General features: G+C 33.8%; 1 protein-coding gene across 1 annotated transcript; it reads right to left on the bottom strand.

Moving 5' to 3' along the window:
- Positions 1 to 9349: 9349 nt before the first annotated feature.
- On the bottom strand, positions 9350 to 19263 carry LOC131150233 (endo-1,3;1,4-beta-D-glucanase-like). The gene is made up of 7 exons (XM_058100837.1): positions 18916 to 19263; positions 18058 to 18079; positions 12534 to 12660; positions 12024 to 12114; positions 11780 to 11869; positions 10530 to 10630; positions 9350 to 9673 (listed from the first exon to the last, which is right to left on the bottom strand). Exons 1-7 carry the CDS (start codon positions 19061 to 19063, stop codon positions 9533 to 9535), a joined length of 720 nt encoding a protein of 239 aa, XP_057956820.1. The 5' UTR covers positions 19064 to 19263; the 3' UTR covers positions 9350 to 9532.
- Between the last annotated feature and the right edge of the window lie 4152 nt (positions 19264 to 23415).

Here is a 23415-nt window from a genome sequence, read left to right as displayed (position 1 = left end):
CTCACTTTTACCAATTCTAGTTCCTAAATAGAGCCCAATCACTTTGCTTCATGAATAACTTTGATTTGAGAGACTTCAAGAAGTTGTAAAAATAATGTTTTATCATTCACACCAATTTTTGTCCAAAATTCATTACTTATTGAATCTTAAGTTTAAAAACAAATGAGTTTCTTTAAAATGAATTGATTTTTAGGGTTCACTCTTTTTTTTTTAAACAAAATCTATTAATTTCTATGCAAATGTGCAAAATAAGAATACACTAATTAAATGTATGAATACATACATGTATGGTAGATTAGTGCATAATTATAACTTTAGGTCTTAGTGTACACTAATTAAATTAAAGCATGCTTGGTGTCCTAGGGAGTTTATATTCTTCACCTTTTTGTGTGTTTGCAAAGATGTGCAGTGATCATGGGTCTTGCTTAGCCTTTTTTCACTTACAAATAAGTGCTTATTTCATGAATTTCCTAAAATAAACAAAATCATTATGCAGGTGATACTTTTATGAAAACTAATTGATGGTTGGAAAAAGGAGCTCCTACACTTTTTTGATAGACAAAAAGGAACCAACTTCATACCTAGGAGAAAATATTGGGTATCAAAATTTTAGGAAGGAAGAAGGAGGCCAATAATACAAGTGTCACAAGACTATTAGTTAATTGAGAGTACCAACCAGAATGTTGATGTGGTACCTGTCCCATACCCAATATTTTCTACTCAAATTAGCCTCCAAAGGATCTCTTTGATACTTAAATAAGATTTAAAATAGATAATAAGGGAGTAAGCCGAGCAATTGTAGTAACAAAAAAAAGTGTCTTCTTTTCTTTTTTTCACATTGGCCTTTAATCCCTTGACCTCGTGGTCAGGAGTGAAAACACTGCACCACTTGAACATGAAAAAAGGCTGCTCCTCAAAGATTACTCTCCCTTACAATTGGTCATTTACTCTCCCTTTCATTTGGTCCTTCTAAGTGATTCAAAGGAAGTGTCTTGTTCTCTTTGCTATCTCTATGTTTATTTTTCGAACATCTAGAAAAGTAGCCTTGCCAACTCAAGGCCTCAATCTTGCTCTTTGAGTGGGTATTTTCCTTTATAGTGTGATGGTCTCCATGGTAATGCCAATACATACTTTGCGGATAATCAAATATTTAAGGTAGAATAATGGGACCTAGTACGCTGATTCTCGGTTTATGAAGTTTTGTGCGGAGCAAGGCGTTAAAAGACACTTTATAGTACACCGGACACCTTAACAAAATGGTGTGATAGAACGGATGAACCGAACTCTTACTGAAGGGGCTCGGTGTCTCAGATTAAGTGCAGGGCTACCGAAAAACTTTTGAGTCGAGGCAATGAGTATGACTTATTTTCTGAAAAATCGATCACCAAGGGCGTCACTAGAGGGTAGAGTGATAGAAGAGATTTGGACGAGAAATGCAGTAGACTACTCCAAATTGAAGGTATTTGGGTGTCCAGCCTATGTTCATGTATCTAGTAAGGAGAGGTCTAAACTTGACCCAAAGTCTCGTTGTTGCATCTTTTTGGGATGGTGTAAAGGGGTACAAGTTATGGAACCCAATGGCAAACAAGGTGGTAATTAACAGGGATGTAGTCTTTGATGAAAAGATTATGGTAAAGTGTACTCAAAATTTTGATGAACAGAAATAAGAGACAGAAAGTTGGAGCAGTGATGAACATGTTGTGCAGGTGGAGTTGAAAGCTCAAGGCAATGGTCCTATGGTTGCAAGGAGCTCTAGCTTGGGAACAGAGCCGACTCTTCACAATATGGGGTCTTAAGCGAATGATTTAATCAAGGACCCTTAATATTTTGTTTAATTTTTATTTTTATTTAAAATTAATTTTTCTAAATTTTTGAGATGCAAAATCACTAATTAAAGTTTATATTCAAGATTTTCAAGTATTTCTTTTTCTATTGATAACATAGTCAATCCATTTAATCATTCTTGTGACATAGTTGATCATAAATAATTTTTTATAAGTTTAAGTTTTGAAAAACTTCTTTCTGTAGAGACTACTGTCACAGGTATCGTTAATAAAATTCTATAAGCAATAAATGCATTTGGAAAATAATCTATATTTTTTATAAAGTTCAATGTTTCAATTGGTGTACTCGTTTCTTCCAAACTTTCTTTTAAAATTCTCAATTCTGAAAATAAATCAAAACCATTAATATCTGAATGTGTTCCACATTTTAAAATATTCTCTCAAGTGTCAAATATTTTTGTTTCAAATTATTCTCATCTAATGATTTTAATATTTTTAAATCATATAAAAAACCAAAAATATTCTCATATGTTTGAAATTATTCAAATCTACTCTCAAGTGAAATAATAGCTTGATCTATTATGTATAAGAAAAAATTAATCTTAAAAGATTCTTCAGTTGAGTGTGTTATATCATCATTAGCATTCTCATCAAATTATTTTTTCCTACTAATTACACGTTTTTTTATGAAATATAGGTTTAATATTCATTTCAAGTGCAATCTCTTTTGTTGAAATCATAAAAGATATAAATTCATTCACCTTATAATTTTTTAGAAAAACAATAAGACCTTTTAATTTATTAACGGCGACATCAATATGCATATCTTTTGATTGTAAATTTTTACTAACACAATTAACAGCAAATAGTATGTCATACCAAATAATCATTCATAGTAAGAATTCAAAATTTTCCATTTCATAAGTTGTTATACAATAAGATTCACTCTTTATTTTTGGATTATCGCTAGCTTTTTCTAATTGAAGTAAGCCATCTTTAATTTGAGAAGCTTGAAACCTTATTGCCTTAACACTCTCTATTCGACTTTCCCAACGTGTTTGTGATAATGATTTTACAGTTAAATTTGGTACATATTCGGTTAAAATTTTTCATCTTTTCATAGAAGAAGAAAATAATGTATATATTCGTTGTACTACTTCAAAAAAAAGTTATAACTTTAGAACAACAATTAGTCATATCACAAAGTACTATATTAAGACTATGACAACCACACGAAGTGTAAAATGTTCTAGGATTTATATATAATAGTCTCTTTTGTACACCTTGTTTTCCTTTCATATTAGATCAATTATCATATCCTTGCCCTATTATATTCTCAATACCAAGTTCAAATTTTTGTATGACATTTATTAATTCATTAAAAAATCTTTCTCCTAATGTATCATCTACTTTTAGAAATTCTATAAAATATTCTTCTATTTTAATTAGACTTGTAGAAAGATTCAAATATCGTATTATTAAAGACATTTGTTCTTAATGACTTACATCCGGAGTGCAATCGAGTATGATTGAATAATATTTTGCTTCATTGATTTGCTTCATAATTTTCTTTTTAATATTAAGAGTTAACAAATTTATCAATTCATTTTGCATATTATGACCAAGATAATGATTATGAATTTCACCATGTTGAAAACGTCGAATATGTTCTTTCATTATTGGATCAAATTCTACTATCATTTCAATCAAACTTTAAAAAATATCATTATTCTCTTGATAAATTTGTTTATTTTTCCCACGAAATGCCAAATTATTTTTAGCAAGAGTTTTCACAACAAAAATAATTCTCAATAATACTTTTTTTCAATGTTCTTTTTCTTTGTTAAATTGTTCTTCCATATTTTTATCAATTGTTGTATTTTTTTAACAATCTTAACTTTAAATCAGCCCATTTACTCATATTGAAAATATGTTTTTTACTAATTTCGTGACTTTTAAGCTTAGTACCAAGATTTTTCCAATCTTTACACCCTTCATTAGTTAGTTGTTGGTTATTTAATTTTTGGCCAAATAACTTACAACAAAAATAAAATACTCTATCTAAATCTTTAGAATATATAAGTCATTTTATATCATGTTTCTCTCCATTTGATAATTTTCGAATATAATATATATTTAAAAAATGTCTTGTTTTGAAAAAATTAAATCATTATCCCTAATAGGACCTTTTTCAACTAATAAATTTCGTAATTTGATATCTATATTTTCCCAATATTTTGGATCATAAATATTATCATCATTATTTATTTTTTCTTCTTCTATATTTTTAAAATGTCTTTCAAAAGAAATATCATTAGTTAGCATTTTCTTGTATATCAATGTTATCTTTATCACTACTATTATTATTATTATTATTATTATTATTATTATTATTATTATTATTATTATTGTTATTATATTAAACTCTAATTCTATCTCTGGAACTGATTGCTTGTTTCTTGGAAGATTTTCATCTTACTCATTTATATTTTGTTTAGAACTAAAAATAAATTTATCAAGAGCTCCCTTTTGAGATGACACTAATTCTTCTATTTTCTTTTTCTTTCTTCATTTTCATATCTGGATTCATATTTTCTCCTTGACATAATTAAATTTCAAAATTAACACTAACTATAAATTGACAAATTATGTAAATAAATAAAAATAAATTTAATAAATCTATAGAAATAATAGATTGAAACAATATAACCTGATTATTTTTATTATTGCAAATCGATCAGCGAGTGAGGCTTTAGAGATATCGGATTCTTACCGAATACAACGCTCTAACCTCAAAACTTCCAAAATCTACGAAAAAAAAATTCAGAATGAAAATAATAGAAAAATAATGCACAAACATTGAAATCAAAATTAGGGTTGATGAAAATCACAGAGAATCGGAGGCCCGAAGATGATGAACACAAGAGTCGGAGCAAAAATCATAGAGAGACCGAGAAATGAGAGTGAGAGAGTGTGAGAGATGGAAAGATTTTTCTAGAGAGGCTAAGAGAGAGAGATGAGAGTAATAGACAGTTAGAAATATAATAAAGTTGTTAGTTGAGAAGTCAATTAGACTTGAAAAAAAAAAGAATTAAATTGAATTTATTTTACATTTTAAAATACAATTTCATTTATTTGTTAGTTGGGAAGTCAATGTATGGGAAGAGAGCATAATAAATAATGTTAACATTATTTAATTAAAAAAAATTTGGGGGCCCCAAAAATAGCAAGCACCTCAGCCACCTAATGGAATAGCCGGCCTTGCTTGGGAAACCAGTAAGTTGACGATCTTCCTATACGGAGATCTAGACATACTATCAGGCTACCGCCAAGGTATAGATTTGAAGGGTTGGTATCTTATGCATTTTTTACTAGTTGTAACAATCCAACTACATTTTAAGAGGCAGTGCACGGCTAGGAGAAAAGTAGGTAGATGGAAGCAATGATTGAAGAGATGAAATCACTTCATAAAAATCAAACTTAAGAATTGGTGGAGCTTCCATATGGGAAAAGACCAATAGGTTGCAAATGGGTATATAGGAAGAAGGAGGCAATTTCAGAAAAGGAAAGAGAGAAATTCAAGACAAGGTTGGTGGCTAAGGGATACTCACAAAAGAAGGGAATAGATTATGATGAGATCTTTTCACTTGTAGTCCAGCATACTTCGATCATGACTGTGTTGGGGCTGATAGCTCATTATGATCTTCATTTGGAACAAATAGATGTGAAGATGGTTTTTCTTCACAATGACTTGGAGGAGCAAATTTATATGGTACAACCGAAGGGATTTTATGAACCAAGGAAAGAAAATTTAGTTTAAAAGTTGAAGAAATCTCTTTACGGGTTGAAACAGTTTCAAGGCAATGGTATAAAAGATTTGATTCCTACATGATCAAGATTGGCTACAAAAGGTGTGAGTATAACTGTTACGTATATGTGAACAAACTTGATTATGGCTCCCTCATTTTCTTATTATTATACCTCGATGATATGTTGATAGTTGCAAAATATTTAACTGAGGTAAATCAGTTAAAGGACCTATTATATAAGGAATCTGACATGAAGGATCTTGGTTCGGCTAAGAAAATACTTGGAATGGAGATTCGCCAAGACCGAACTACAGGGAGATTATGGCTATCTCAGGGCGGTTATGTGCATAAGGTGTTTGAAAGGTTTAGCATGGTTGATGCAAGACCAATGTGTACACCTCTAGCGAATCATTTTAAGTTGTCTACTGCAGATTGCCCAAGTACAAATGAGGAAATCCAAAACATATCAAAGGTCCCTTATGCTAGCGTTGTGGGGAGTTTGATGTATGTCATGGTATGTACGAGACCAGATTTGGCACATGCTATAAGTGTGGTAAGTAAGTTTCTCTCTAATCCAGGAAGACAGCATTGAGAAGCTGTCAAATGGATATTCAGATACTTACGGCATACATCGGGATATGGCATAATGTTCGGCAAGCAACAGGGTTGTCCTTTAGTTATAGGGTATGTAGATGATAATTATGCAAAGAATATGGATGACAGAAGGTCTACAATGGGCTATGTTTTTACCCTTGTAGGAGGACCTATATGTTGAAGATTCATGGTTCAATCTTTGGTAGCATTGTCCACAATTAAGGTGGAGTATATGACAGTTGCCAAAACTGCAAAGGAAGTCTTATGGCTTACTGGTTTGGTCAAAGAGTTGGGATTATAACAAGATGGAGTGGTGCTGCATTGTGATAGTCAGAGTGTCATTTACTTGGAGAAGAATCAGATATACCATGCTAGAACTAAACATATTGATGTGAGATTTCACAAGGTTCGAGAGCTTATTACTTCAGGTGAACTTGTTTTGGAGAAGGTTCACACTTCTGAAAATGCAGTGGATATATTGACAAAATCAGTTACTTTTGAAAAGTTCAAGCATTACTTGAACTTACTCTATGTCTCCAATTGATAGAAGGGAGATGAACCCAACCAAGCGTTTCAAGTTCGAGGTGGAGTGTCGGTCTATATTTTTCGTGTTTTCTCCTAAGGGGCAGAAATTCGTCAAGGTGGAGATTGTTGTGGATGGTGGCTCATTTCTTATGATCACAAATTTACACAAAGGAGAAGGACATAGTATAATAGTATGGGAGAAAATTGTCTACGGTTTACTATGGTCTTTCTGAAATCGTCGACGGTTTCACTAAAAATCTCAGACATGCTCTCAGTATCTCAAACCGTCGACGATTTTAGGAAATTCTCAGGAAAACCGTCGATAGTTTCCTTTCTGGGCTACAAGATAGAAATTCAAATTTTGAATTTGGACGTTATGTTGGTTGGTTTTTGGGGGGAAACCTCTGGAGGAAAGTTTATTTATGCTTATCTAAGTGTATTGTGACTAGAGAGAGGGATCATTGAAAAGTGTATTGTATACTTTGATATTTTCTTAGTGAAATTATTATGTCATTGCTTCCGTGGATGTAAGTTTTACCGAACCACGTAAATCTTGGTGTTATTCTTGTTATTTATTATTTTCTGGTTGTATTTTTCATTTACTTGTGTTGCATCCTATATATTGAACCATATTACAACAAAAGCACGTGGCTAGCCACTGCAAAGAAAAGAGTATCTATTGAGCCACTTAAGATTGGGTTTCTTGTGATTGTTTCAGGAGAGGTAGTTGTGAAATTGGCAAGTCCTAACGATATTCTAGCTCCAGTTTTGTTGCATCTTGGTTGGATTACAGTTGATGACATCAACAGTAAGTTTCCCATTTTTAAGGCTCACACTATATAATTGTGAGTAATGCCATTCTTTTTCAGATGTTAGAATCCCAACTGCAATCCTAGGAGCGGGGATTGATCATGTTTTCCCACCAGAACAATTGAAAGAGTCTGAGAAGATAATGTTGAAATATAATAGAAGGAAAAATGTTTACTAATAAAATTAATATAAAATAAAAACACAAATACTGATCAGAAATTGAGGTGTGGAAAGGTTGGTGTCCTTAAACCTGATTTCTTGCTACTTAGCTCAATTTTGTGTGCACTCACAAATACCAGAGCGATAAGAGATGTAGTGTCATTTAGTTACCCAACAAAATATAAATCTCAAGAAAGAGTAGAAAATAAAGTTATTTCAAAGAAGAAAAAACGTATATTGAAATGAAGCTAGATCCAGGATTACTCAGCTAGCTCGATTTTGTGTGTGCTCACAAATACCAGAGCGATAAGAGATGTAGTGTTATTTAGTTACCCAATAAACTATAAATCTCAAGAAAGAGTAGAAAATGAAGCTATTTCAAAGAAGAAAAAATGTATATTGAAATGAAGTTGGATCACAGTTTATATAAATAAAATTAAGTATAACTTCAAGCATCAAAATAAAAAACTGTTAAAGTAGCAGTTAATAATTTAAAACGTTAAAACTAATATATTGAATTTTAAAATAAAACCGACGACTATTAAACATATATTTTTAAAATTTGCAACATTCAGCATTAATACGATAATACCAACAGATATTAGTGGAAAATCAAAGGCACCAAGTCCTCAATAGCAGCACCTTTTTCCTTAGTTTAAGCTAATCATTGTCTAATTCTCATTGAGCTTGAGTGGCTAGAAATTGATGTTTGGAACCATTTGTCCGCTGTTTTTTGCAATTACAATTCAACGACCAAAAGTTGCAGTTCATTATCCTTTCAGGCTTCATATTTCAGGGTGCTGATTATGAATCAGCTGTCAAGAGTGCTGAAGAGGCCCGTTGGGACATGTAGGGTTGGTTTACAAAATTTGTCAAGTGATGGTCTGTGCAAATCAAAGAATAAACTTGTTATAGGGTGCTACTGTCAAATCATTAATAATGATTAGGAGTGATGCAAAAATATTGATCAATGCTCTTAATTAATTGATAGCCATTCCCCAATGCATCCACATATCCACACAGAGAGGCCTGTATGTATTAGGTCATCCTTAATTGAGAGATTTTGTCTTACAGACTATTTGTGGGAAGGATTACATGGCGTGTGTGTGTGTGTGTGTGTGTTTATCCTTTATATTATGATTAGCTGTTTAATTGTAAATGGGTTTCAAGTCATGTCTGATTTATGCAATAGAATGAGTTGAGAAAATGAAATGAAAATTTGAATGACTGGTATAATGAAATTAAGTGATAATTTTGAGTTGTCTCGGTTTCATATATTCTTACAAACCAAATGTGAATTAATAATCTCCAAGCTTCATGGTAACTTTCAGTGACAAACTGCTGTATCAGAGGGTCAATGTCAATTTACGATATTTAGGCACTCGAAAATGTGGAATAGGCCTTGTCACATGCATTGTTCGTATGTAAAAATGTAGATTAGGTATAAAAATAAAATCAAATCATATCAAATTGATTACTTAATATCTTCTATAAAAATAAAATAAAATTCAAGAAACTAAAGTCAAATTTATTACTTAATATATTCATCTCCTTCACACAAAATCACATTCCGTTTTACAGGCAAACGAAATGTTAGTCCTGCAATAGAAAGCAGCCTGCATGTAGAGATTTGACATCATCTGATATTATTCAAATGTGCACATAACATGTAAAATCATTCTCAATTTTCTTTCTTCAAACCATCCATACATGTCAAGGAAAACAATTAAAAGAGTTCAAATACTTCTTAACCATAACATGAAATTTAGCTATAAGGACCCACCAATGAATCTTGTATGGTTCATATCATACATATGGTATGCAGAGGACACGCAACATTTATTTATGTTCTCATTTTATATATTTAGAAAACCATTCCAACATGTTCTGATGGGCCTCTTCTGCAGATTTCACAGCTGCTTGGTCCTCGGTAGCGTACCTAACAGTCCATCCGTGAGCAACTCCTGGAAATATCTTCACAAAACTACCGACCTGCAAAGAACGAACCATTATTTTGAGTTGTTGAGGAAAAAACAGACTCATTTTTGCACACAGTCAGGCCGACTATCTCGTACACAAGGTAAATCAAAGCATGAAACATCTACAAAATAAAATAGCCAACAAAATACAAATCAAGGGAGTTCTATGAATCCATCAAAGATTTAAGTTATAGTCCCTGAGGCCTGGCTAAGGTGGAAGAGTTGGGGTTGAAAATAGAAGATCCAAAGTTCATATATTAATAAGAAAATTTAGTTACTTGGATATTATTCTACTGTTGTAAAAAATAATAATAATAATAATAATAAGGAATGCACCTGATAGCGAGACAGCGGGTGGGCATTCTTGAAATTGAATAATTGCAACAGAAGTTTCTCAAACTTTTGTTCTTTCCCCCCTTAACAAATAACCGAAAAAAAAACACACGCACACACACACAGCTATATATATCATTAAAAAAACTTTTATTAACTTGGATATTATTATACTGTTGTAAAAATAATAATAAAAAAAAAATGCATGCAATAGCTGGACAGCAAAAGGCATTCTTGAAATTGAATAATTGCAAGACAAGTTTCGCAATATCGAAGGGTTTAAGCATTATATGGGGGTAGATAGTAAATGGAAGAATAAAATGATGAAAGTAAGTCCACAGAATCAATATGAAAACAAACGCGTAACAACCCTTAACAAAAGGAGGGTCATCCAATCTTCATAACTTAAAGAAAACAAAACAGGCATACCAGTAGGATGAGAACTAAAAATTGTCAACTGACAACAAAGCCTTTAGCAGCATATCAACTCAATAAGAAGTACTACGTTAATCTGTAGTTGGTCTTGAGATTTCTACCTCCGGTTTAGCAGCTAAAGCCTCCTCAAATTTTTTAATGAGCTCTGGTGGAGACATTTGATCAAACTCAGCACCCAAGACAGCAGTGGGAGCTGTAACGCCTGAAATTTGAGTTAAAACTATGTTAGACAATAAAAGAAACAATTGCACACCAGGCTTACAACTAAAGATACGATGTCCTGGCCATATCCCAAAACAAAAAATAAGTGTAATGCTATCGTCAGTCTCCCTACTCTTGTCACTCCAACCCACTCGCCAATCATATAGGCCATTCAAATCCTTGCACAACTAACTGACAAACAGTTTCTATGATGTATTTTTTTCAATAAATTCTTCATTTCCCCCCAAGCCTGCAGCAGCATAACTTCTGGGATCAAAGGAGATTACAGGAGGCCAATTGACTGTAAATCTCCACCCCCCCCCCCCCCCCCCAATGTAACATCTTTTCTTCTTCTTTTTTTCCCAACAAATTTCTGCTTAAATTCTACCTCATGTCTCTCTCAGCCTATCTTGCAAAAATCCTGGGCACAATGCAAAAAATATGGAAAAGAATTTAAAGATGTGGAGGCTCAGAAGGGTCTGAACAGGCACAACCCGTCCATGTGGCCCCCTTCAGACAAAGAATATGATGATATATAGCTGTGAATTGTCTCAGCAATAAACATAAGATCTTCAATTTTTCATTAATGTCAAAGCTTGGTTCAAAATTTTTTTTCTCGTTCTGATTTTGGATTGAATCTCTATAGCCCCTGAAAGGGGAGAACAAGCTTCATCAGCATATATGATCACAGATGCTACATGGATGGAGACAGAGGTATGCTCTTCCCATCTGTGCAGGAGACAATAATGGTTTCTGGGGCCACGGAATCTTTCAACTTGTAGGGAATGGAATCTTTCAACTTGTAGGGAATGGAGTCTTAAAACTGGGAGAACATTAGGCTTCACCAGTTGTCAGTTTTGCCTTTAAGAAAATACATGATGTGTCCACTTTGTTGAGCACAGCTGGGGCAACTAAACACCTGAACAGAGAGACTTACTTTAGCATTGCCGAAAGAGAAGAATACCAAACTGAGAGTATTTGGAATTTGGAAGCTTCTTTTTTATTTTTTATTTTTTGAAAGGAGAGTAACTTCTATTGGCCACAATATAGGAATACAATGGCAATATTAAACACTCTCAATAAGCAGATCCAAAAAATTAAACGAGCCCAGAATGCAAAATTGGAAACAAAATGGTAATAAAATTCATACCCTTGATATCATCCAAACTAACAAATGAAGGATGTAACAGCACAGCAGCTTGGATATAGCCAGCCTTCGCTAGTTCCACAACGACTTTAGCTGATAGAAATTCAAAAATCCAATGCTTAGCCAGCTATAGTAAAAAGTTATTACACAATATACTCATTAACGGAACTTGCAGCCAGTCTTAAGAAGTGGCACTTGATGTGAAATTGTATAAATAAGAAAAAAAATGCTATAAAAAAAATCTTACCACCCCAACAAAAACCTGCAGCTCCAACCGCAGACACACCCTTGCTTTTCAGAGCTTCAATAACTGGTTTAGCATCTTCAAATCCTTTGTCCTTCAAGAAAAATAAATGTGTTGTTAGATACTAATATTAACATCACAACTAATATTGGCATAACATCTGATCAAAACCTTAAAAAACTGTTCAGGAAGCAGCAGAATCAAGCCTGCTGATTTCAAACATCAACAAAAGAGCCATAATTTAGTTTAGTGACCAGTAAACTGAACAAAATAATATGGAATACTCCATTGTGGCAGAGAAGCAGATGAACCAAGTAGGTCTACCAACATATTTGAACAGCACAAAATGCAAAATTCCACAACTATGTAGAGATAAATATCGTACAAGGGAATGGGAAAGTACAAGGGAATGGGAAACCACAAAACTGATATCAAACATCAAATCATGATTATTTCACCAAGATTGATATTAATAGCAGTTTCTAAGCATATATCATTCAGATCAGAACCAACCGTTCCATGATCCTTTAACCAGGCTTGTATAGACCTCTCAGAATCGTCAGGATTATAAGGGTCGCCATATAAGAAGTCTGGAACCACCACATAGAATCCAGCAGTTGCAACTTTGTCCGCTAGCTTCCTTCATTGTAGAGCCATTATTAGTTTCCAGAAGTGTATATGATTATGAGAGAATATGTAATGCAGCAATGAGGTACACATCGATAGCTGGCTTAGAATTAAATATAAAAGTTTTCTGCATTATTTTAAAGCAATGCTCCGAAGCCATTAAGCTTCGGATAAAATATGTAATGCAGTAACTAAGCTTTACAAGCTAGAAAAATATACAAAAAAAATATATATCAATTGGGATGCCTAACTGGAGAAGATAGCTCAACATTACGTGCTTAAATGGGGTCAATTCCTCTCTCCCACCCTCTTCTCAATGTTTCTCTTTCACTCTCACACACACAATGATAAATGTCCAAAGGTAGTTTCCCAGCTATAGCAGCATCACCTTTATGGTCCAAAGCCATAAGTTCCAGGCATGAATACACACGGACATGCACAAACAAGCATCTTGACAGAAGCAAAGCTGTCATTTATAGCAACACTTGTGAGGGCACTACTTAGGATACATGATGCAAAAATCATTACAATTTCCTTCAAATTTGGTTCTAGGGAAATGTATCTAGTATAGTTCTTTGATAGAAATACTTCACTCAACACACTCTATTTCAAAGATGCATAATGCACCTTAAGAGCAGCCAGATAAATTGTGATGTTATTTCCTTCCTTCCTCTCTCTCCATATAAATTCAAGAGGACAACATGAAGTCAATTAAATCTAGATCCTCTGCATTTGAGGGAACCATGACAAATAGAGACATATTTCACTGAAATGGGATATAATCTAATAAACAGAACAGACCATGTTATGAACAAACCCTACGTCAAAAAGACAATAGTAACACAAATAAACAAGAAAAAGAACAAATAAATAAATAAAATACACAAAGCAAACAAGAAGTTTAACGTGGTTGGTTTTTGATACCTATGTTGATAGGCAAGACTGGACAGAGTATTCACCATGAATCAAGTGGAGGTACAATGGAGATCAAAATCAATCTCTCAAACCCTAAACCCAAATACACCTAAGCTCGCACTGACAAAGAGAAAATCTTCCAAACCCTACAAATATAACAAAAGAATACACATGCACACACACATCAGCTGGTTTACGCGGTTTGTTTTTGAAGCCGATGTCAACAAGCAAGAGTGGAGAGAATTTTCACTATGAACCAAGTGGAGGTACAACGGAAATCGAAATCAACCACTCAAATTGATGTAAAATGGAAGAAGAAAACGATAAACTAAAAACAAAGGGAAATAGAGTTGGACTGAAACTCCACTACTTCATTGATAAGGAAATGGCCATTATATAGGCTAAAAAACAAACGGTTACAAGCACAAAAATAGGCACCACCAACATCATGCTAAACAACTCCTACAAACTAGGACTAGGACAACCCAAATCAACACATTCTAACGTGCTGCTAATAATTTATTCAACAAACCCTCCCTTAAATTGATGTTCCATACATAACATCATTTTAATAAAACTCAAACTTTGAAGTGTCATCCCTAAGATAAAGTCTTTTGAACTGCAAACACCAAGTAGCTCCCTGACCTTTTGAAATGCAGGAAATTTGAGAGGCTTTGTTAGAATATCAGCAATCTGGTCTTCACTTCTGCAGTAAATCAGATTAATAACTCCATCATTCGTGAGATCCCTCAAGAAATGATACTTCACATCTATATGCTTGCTTCGACCATGTAGAACAGGATTCTTTGAGAGCTTTATTGCTGAACTGCTATCAAGTAAATGAGCGTAGGTCCATCTTCTTTGAACTGCAGCTCTTCAAGAATCTTCTTCAGCTAAATAGCTTGACAAACACAAGCTGTTGTTGCAACAAATTCAGCTTTAGTGGTTGACAATGTGACGATTGGCTGCTTCTATGATGACCATGAAACAGCTCTTGTTCCCAACATAAAAACATACCCAGATGTGCTTTTTCGATCATCAAAATCTTCTGCATTATCACTATATGTAAAGCCAAACAAATCTGACTTTTCACCCTTTTTGAAGAACGGCCCAAACTCCTTAGTACCTTGCAAGTACCTAAGAATTCTTTTTGCAGCCCAAAGATGAATCTCTGTTGGACACTCCATGTATCTACTAATGACACTTACAACATGCATTATATCAGGCCTTGCTGCAGTCAAATACATTAAGCTCCCCACAATCTGCTTGTAAAGAGTACTATTAACCTTCTTTCCTCCATCATCCTTGTTTACCTTCAAACCAAACTCAGACGTGAATTCACAGGATTACAATCCTTCATCTAAAACCTGTCCAAAATTTCTCTGACATATTTCTTTTGAGAAATAAGAAAGTCAATAGAAGACCGTAACACTTCTATGCCAAGAAAGTAATGCATCATGCCAAGATCAAACATTTCAAATTTAGTCATCATGGATTTCTTAAAGCTTTCAAACATGGTTGTATTACTTCCAATATAGATTAGATCATCTACATATAAGCAAACAATGAGCATTTTCCCTCCATCCTCAACTTTTATGAAAAATTTATGTTCATAAGGACATTTTTGAAATCCTTCCTTCAAAAAATAAGTTTCTATATGATTATACCAAGCCCGAGGGGCTTTTTAATCCATATAGAGCCTTCTTTGGTCTATACACTTTATGCTCATTTCCAGATTTCACATAACCCGGAGGTGGATCGATAAATACCAGTTCCTTCAAATATCCATGGAGGAACGCCGACTTCACGTCCAACTGGAAGATAGGCCATGAGTTCTAAGCTGCTAATGCAATCACCAATTTGATTGTGTCATGCCTTGCAACTGGACCAAAGACTTCTTTATAATCAACACCGCACTCTTGCTTATAGCCCTTGGCCACCAAGTGTGCGTTGTACTTGTCGACTTCACCATTCTCCTTCAGCTTTGTCTTGTAAACCCACTTCACACCAATTGTTTTGTGCCCTTCTAGAAGATCAGATAACTCCCAAGTGTCATTCTTTTCGATGGCTACAATTTCAAGATCCATAGTCTTCCGCCATTTTGATTCTTTGACAGCACTTTCAAACCCTGTAGGATCACAATCTAAAAATAAAGCAAAATGAGTGATTTGGTCTTTAGATTGATCAATTTCGGTTACCTCATAATCTAACATCCATGATGGCATCCTTCAAACACGATGAGAACGTGATTCAGCTGCTGCTTTTGGTGCTGTTGGAGTGACTTCAGAGGCTACAGGAGTTTCATTTTGAGGATTCTCAAATGCATCAGTTGCTGGAGCAAGGTGTTGTTGCGGTTGGTTTGCTTCATCACCATCTTCTCCATCAAAACTAGTTGGAATTGGCTCTCCAACTACATTTTCACTCCATTCCCAGATTTGATCTTCATCAAAAACAACGTCTCAACTGATAAGTATTTTATTAGTGTTAGGATTGTAAAGCTTATAAGCTTTTGACTGATCACTAACACCAAGAAAAATACATTTTTCTCCCTTGTCATCCAACTTCTTCCTCTTCTGATCTGGAATATGGGCATATGCAACACACCCAAAAATTATAAAGTAATCAATAGTTGGTTTCCGTCCACTCCATGCTTCCTCTAGTGTCATATTTTGAACTGCAAGTGTGGGACTTCTATTCAATATATGAATGTTCCAGTTAACTGCTTCAGGCCAGAAGCTTTTTGGAATACAGCTCCTTATTAAGAGACTTCGCACCATATTTAGAATAGTGCGATTCTTCCTTTCACAAACACCATTCTGTTGGGGTGTATAAGCGGCTGTAAGCTGCCTTTTGATTCCATGAGTCTCACGAAAACTTGCAAATTCATGTGAGTTATATTCTCCACCATGATCTATGTAAAGAATTTTTATGGGACTGCCAACTGCTTTCTCAACCAGCGGCTAGAAAGGCTTCAGACTTTTCTTGCAAAAAATAAACCCAGCTTTTGCGACTAAAATCATCAATGAAGGTAAGTATATATCTCTTACCTCCATTAGAGCATGGAGTTATTGGCCCGCAAATTTCAGAATGAACAAACTCCAATGTAGCCTTTGCCCTCCATGATTTCCCTTGTGGGAATTGATTACGGTGTTGTTTGGTAACAACGCATTCTTCACAAACTTCAAAAGGAGTTGTAATTTGAGGAAGACCTATCACCATATTCTTCTGCTGCAAAGTCTTCAACCCGCCAAAGCTAAGATGCCCATAGCGAAAATGCCAAAGCCATTCCTTCTCTCCCAATCTTGCAGAAAGACATAAGTGAGTTGTGTCATGGAGATGCAATGGAAACATTCTATTGGTTGTCATGTTGACTTGAGCTATCAAGCCCAACTTCTCATCTTCAATTCTGCAGACTCTATTTTTGATAGAGATTCCATATCCCTTTTCTTGTAGCTAACCGACACTGACCACCCAGCTCTTCCACAACCGATGTAGGATAACCCCAACGATCTCCCCCTCATACATCGGGCTCCAAACGGCAGCACTACGTACTCGGAATCTCAGGAAGAATATTGAACCATGACTTTGATACCAGTGATGTAAAATGGATGAAGAAAACGATAAACTAAAAACAAAGGGAAACAGAGTTGGACTAAAACTCCACTACTTCATTGATAAGGAAATGGTCATTATATAGGCTAAAAAACAAACGGTTACAAGCACAAAAATAAGCACCACTAACATCATGCTAAACAACTCCTACAAACTAGGCAACAAATGAAAACAAACTATTGAACTCCTAAAGACTAGGACAACCCAAATCAACACATTCTAACGTGCTGCTACTAATTTATTCGAGACAAATCCTTGCCCCAAGCACACCGAATCTCACATAAATAAAGAGAAAATTTCCAAACCATACAAATATAACAATATAAATATATACATTCGTGAACGCAAAGCAAATTGTCGGGTAGCGTATAATCCATATAATGTACGAAGCTCCTTCACCCCTTAAAAACTTCACATAGTGGCAAACATAATGAGGCTGCAATGCTACCCACATATGGGCTTACTCCCATGTAGCTTGAAGGATTGGAGGCCATGAACTAAAATCCTAGAGAGTTAGGTTTGGTTCTTGCCTTTGATCTAAGGTCCTCTACTCAGTACCATTATAGCCTCCACCAAAAACTGGTAGTTGGGTTATGGCTCAACCTCCTTAAAGGCCTACAACACCAACATTTGGCCCCTAACACAGGATCGTTTGTGGTTATGTCTATCAGTCTATCTAGCCCCATCTAGCATTTGTCCCCCAGGAATTCTATGGTCACGCTTGGGAAAGGTTGCCACAAACTCACCATTCTTCCTACCCTTTTTCCCTCAACATCTGGCAAAAATAAATTGATAAAAACAAACTCGTGTTCAAGGCAAAGGAAAATCTGGTATAAGAAATCTACCAATTCACTGAGTAAGTTGAGTTGACAAATAGCAATACCTCAAGTTTGGAGCTTCAAATCCTGCACAACCAAGCCATACACACAATTAGAAAATGGTAGCTAAAAACAACAACAATAATAAATTGATAAATTAAAAGATAAGAGTAGACAACTGATAGTAGGTCAATAATCTGCTTGTTATGATCAAACCCAAAATCAAGGTAAAATTTAGAACAAGAGATAAGATCAATTTGTGCATATGCAATATTCTTTATATATATATATATTTTCCGCACGTTTTGTGTGTGAGGCTATTTTTGTGATTGTATACTCCTTTGAGCTAGTATAAACTATAAATTTATCTTTTGGGGCGAGAGCTGCTAATGCCAGTTCACTCTTTTCTACAAATTCTCTCTACTCCTACTGTCTATAGCTCCACAGGGCATTCTAATTGTCCTAGGATAACACGATATCAGAGTAGGGGATTGATAATATTGATCTATTAGAGCAATATAGATGTCATCTCTGTTACTGTATCAATCTCAGTTCATTTACGGTTTAATTTTAAGAAAAGGAAGGAAAATAAGGAGAAAACGGATTATATTTAAAACTCTATTAAAAATAAAAGTTCGTTTTTCTAAAAATAAAAATTAAAAAAGTTAAATATTAATAATACGTAAAATTAAAATTTTATTTACAAATTTGATATATTTTTTATTTTCTTTTATACTTTCCTCCATAAAAATATAGATTTCTTGAAATTTTCCTTCCCAAAAAAATTAAAATCAAGGCCTCCCAAGAGAATTCATTGAAAAATATTGGAAAATGAACAATTCTTAGATTTGTGCACGGAGAGAGTGAGGTAAAAGGAAGGTAAAGGGGAAGGAAGAAGATGAAATGGCCCAGTGGGTAGGTACCGAAGATGTCGGAAATGAGAAGAATGGCGAGCCTGGAATCAGGGGAACCAGAAACGTAAGACTTTAGTCCACCAAGCTCTTCCACATGACCTCCTCCGCAGCTTGGGTTGAGGGTTGGTGGATTCTCGCAGCACTGAGGCCCCGACATTTCTTCTTCACAATTCCTGGGATTAGAGCTTGAAGATGAACAAAACTCTGCAGAGTGAATTTTCTAGATTGCAAGGAAGCGAGGGTGGGGAAGAAGACCGACGAGTGAAGAATCAACAGAGAGCTCTGGATCCTCTCTCCCCTTTGCCTACCTTATATTAGACTTTAGAAGAAAAGTTCTTTGACCCAAAATCCAATTTTGTATTATTTCCTTAATTAACAATTTTTATTTAATGCATCATAAAAAAAAAAAGTTAACTATAAAACTAGATGACATAATTTATCTCAATATATATTATTATTTATTTTTTTTAAAAACCATTACAATTTTCAATTTATTTGAGAAATTGATGAAAGTTGAGAAAGCATACTTATGATTAATATTTCTTAAGAACTTAAAGTGGACATCACATAAAATTTATCCCACCAATTTTGTGGTGTCACGTTTTATAACGGTGCTAGACCTTTTATTTTTTTAATTTAGGAAGTTTATTCGATTTAGATTACAAAATGAATAATATGTCATTCATTCTATACTCATTCTTAACTGATTATATTAGTGTTTAAATTCGATATTTTTGAAAAAAAAAATAAAATATATACATCACATCGTGTTTGTCCAAATTAAGTGAGAAGGAATGTCAAAAAATCTACATGAATAAGTGTAAATGAATTAAATGATGGATTTGACTACATTCAAACTATTATATTCCAATTAGGATGACAAATGAATCAAACCACTTATGGGCAGTTCGGAAGCTCAATTTAGTAAAACCTCCCTCAACATTGTTCATTAGATAAACAAGAAATTCTCAGTCTTAATTTTGTAATTTATTTAAAAAGGAAACTAGGATTAAATTAGCAACTTGGAATATAGGGACACTTACGGGTAAAAGCATGGAAATTGTGGATATAATGATTAGAAGAAGAATTAATATAATTTGCCTTCAAGAAACTAAGTGGGTGGAGGAGAAAGTTAGAGAAATCGATAAATCAGGTTTTAAACTTTGGTACACTGGAAAAGAAAAGCATAAGAATGGAGTAGGCATTATTATAGACAAAAACTTAAAAGATAGCGTTGTGGATGTAATTAGAGTAAGAGATAGAATTATAAAAATCAAAATGGTATTAGGACAAGAGATAATAAATATCATTGGTGCTTATGCTCCTCAAGTTGGCTTAGCAGAAAATCTTAAGAGACAATTTTGGGAAGATATGGATAGTATTATACAAGGCATACCAGGGATTGAGAAAATATTTATAGGAAGAGATCTGAATGGACACGTTGGAAGAGATAATAAAAATTATGAAAGGATACATAGAAGATATGGATATGGAGACAAAAATGAGTCTGGGGAGATGATCTTAGACTTTGCTATGTCATATGATTTTAGTATAATGAATATTTGCTTTAAAAAGAGAGAAGAACACTTAATAACCTTTAAAAGTGGACAAAATAGAAGTCAAATAGATTTTTTTTTAACTAGGAGGATAGATCGTGTATCATGCAAGGATTGTAAAGTTATTATAGGTGAAAGTCTAACCATACAACATAGAGTCTTAGTGTTAGATATATGCGTTAAAAAATGGAAGAAAAAGGATAAAATAAATCAATGTAGGAGAACTAGATGGTGGAACCTAAAAGGAGAAAATATAATAAAATTTAAAGATAAAATGATCAAAGATGGGGATTGGACCTTAGAGGATGGGATAGATTCAAATACTCTTTGGAATAGATTAGCTAGCTCTATTAAAAAGATAGCAAAAGAGATTTTAGGCGAATCAAGGGAAAGATTCTCAAATAGCAAAGAAAGTTGGTGGTGGGATAAAGATGTAAAAAAATCATAAAGACAAAAAGAATTTGGTATAAAACGTGGCAAAAATATAGAAACAACGATAACTTTGAAAAATATAAGGAGGCAAGAAAAGATGCAAAAAGGGCCGTTAATGAAGCTAAATATAGATCATTTAATAGTTTGTATGATAGATTAGGTACAAAAGAAGGGGAAAGAGATATATTTAAACTTGCTAAAACTAGAGAAAAAAGAACAAGGACTTAGGAAATGTAAAATATATAAAAAGTAAGGATGATATTGTCTTGGTTAAGGACGAAGATATTAAAGAAAAATGGAGAAGTTACTTTAGTAAGTTGTTTAACGAAAACCAAATAGAAGGCTTAAATTTAGAATTGTCAAATGAGGAAAAGACTAAAAATATAAGATTTATTCGAAAAATTAGAGTTAATGAAGTTAAGTTTGCACTAAAAAAGATGAAAAATGGAAAAGTTATGGGACCAGATAACATCCCAATTGAAGTTTGGAAATGCTTGGGTGATAACAGAATTATATGGTTAACTAATTTATTTAATACAATTGTAAAAACTAAGAAAATGTCAGATGAATGGAGGAAAAGTACTTTAATACCTATATACAAAAATAAAGGAGATATTCAAAATTGTAATAAGTATTGTGGAATTAAACTTATGAGTCATATGATGAAACTATGGGAAAGAGTAGTTGAACAAAGATTAAGGTTAGAAACGAAGATCTCAGAAAATCAATTTGGTTTTATGCCTAGGAGATCTACCACAAAAGCTATTTATCTTTTAAGAAGATTAATGGAAAAGTTTAGGGAAAAGAAGAGGGACTTGCATATGATATTTATTGAACTTGAGAAAGCATATGATAGGATACCTAGGGAAGTTCTATGATGGGTTTTAGAAAAAAAGGGTGTATGTTGTAGGTATACCGATGTTATTAAGGATATGTACGATGGAGTAATGACTAGTGTAAAGACTATAGATGGAGAAACTAGAGAATTTCCAATTACCTTAGGTGTACATCAAAGATCTGCTTTGAGTCCTTATCTTTTTGCTTTAGTGATGGACCAATTGACTAAGAGTATTCAAAAGGAGGTTCCATGGTGTATGTTGTTTGCAGATGATATTGTATTAATTGACGAAACTAGGGATGGAGTAGAGGCTGAGTTAGAATTATGGAGAGAAGTTTTGGAATCTAGAGGCTTTAAGATAAGTAGAAATAAAACAGAATATATGAAATGTAATTTTAGTAATGATAGGAGGAATATTGGAGACAAAGTTAAACTTGATGATGAAGAAATAAATAGCACTTGTAGATTTCGATACCTTGGATCTATTATGCAAGCTGAAGGAGAAATTGAAGATGATGTAATGCATAGAGTTAAAGCAGGTTGGGTAAAATGGAGAAGTTCTTCAAGTGTTCTATGTAATCGTAGAATACCCTTAAAATTGAAAGGGAAGTTTTATAGGACAGTTATAAGACCAGCTATGCTATATGGATCAGAATGTTGGGCGACGAAGAAACATAATATCCAAAAAGTAAAAGTTACCAAGATGAGGATGCTTAGATGGATGAGTGGTATAACATTGAAAGATAAATTAAGGAATGAACATATTCGTGGTAAGTTAGGTGTAACTCCAATAGAAGATAAGATAAGGAAAGGACGACTCAGATGGTATGGACACTTGCAACGTAGGCCTTATAGTGCACCTGTGAGGAAGAGTGACTTAATTACTATGGGGGGCAGTAGAAGAGGTAGGGGTAGACCTAAAATAACTTGGGAGGAGATAGTGAGTAAGGATTTAATATCTTTGAATCTATCAAAAGAAATAGTCCATGATCGCATAAATTGACGGAAAATGATTCATATAGCTGACCCCACTTAGTGGGACTAAGGCTTGGTTTTATTGTTGTTGTTGTTGTTGTTAAAGGAATCAAGTATGAACATAGAGGGGAAAAAAAAATAGGTCCTCTCATTAAATCTCACATGATAGGGTCCACATATAATCCGATGAAACTTGAGTGTTTTCATTAGGAGAGGACCCTGCTGGTCCTCACAAAGAACCTAATTTTTCTCGCAGGACATGAATGGATTCAACTCATTTTGACTTGTAAGCATCTCAATTGTAGGCTTTAATTGAAGTCATTTAATAAGTTTGACTTGATGGTGTCAAGTGTGTTTAAAAGCAAAGATATTTGGGTGTAAGCTTAATTTAGTTCAAACCTCATAACCTAAATGTACTAACAATAAATGTTGAAAGTCCATAGACTAACTTAGTAGGGATGAAAAAAAAATTAAGATAATATCAGTAAGAGCTTATTTTCACATCTTTGCCTAACAAAATCAAAAGAAACTCTCACCGATCAGAGTAAGGAATTCTAAAAAATTGAAATCATTCATGAGCATTTCAATAACTGAAATTGGTAAGAGTTTTAAAACTCATTATTTGCAATTCAACTTGCTGTCAAGTTTAATTAAAAGTTAAAAAAACAAAAATGAATATAAAGAAATTAAATTTGACTCAATTCATTT

Source organism: Malania oleifera, chromosome 3, assembly GCF_029873635.1.
Source record: "Malania oleifera isolate guangnan ecotype guangnan chromosome 3, ASM2987363v1, whole genome shotgun sequence".
Classification (NCBI taxonomy): Eukaryota; Viridiplantae; Streptophyta; class Magnoliopsida; order Santalales; family Ximeniaceae; genus Malania; species Malania oleifera.
This window is presented reverse-complemented; position numbering and strand designations above follow the sequence as displayed.

Excerpts from the sequence above, each read along its gene's own strand:
- LOC131150233 (XM_058100837.1), bottom strand. The coding sequence starts at position 19,063 with ATGTCGGGGCCTCAGTGCTGCGAGAATCCACCAACCCTCAACCCAAGC. Across the intron at positions 12,115-12,533 it reads GGTTAAAGGATCATGGAACG|GACAAAGGATTTGAAGATGC; the intron begins GTTGGTTCTGAT and ends TTTTTCTTGAAG. Across the intron at positions 10,631-11,779 it reads TAGTTTGGATGATATCAAGG|GCGTTACAGCTCCCACTGCT; the intron begins GTATGAATTTTA and ends CTCAAATTTCAG.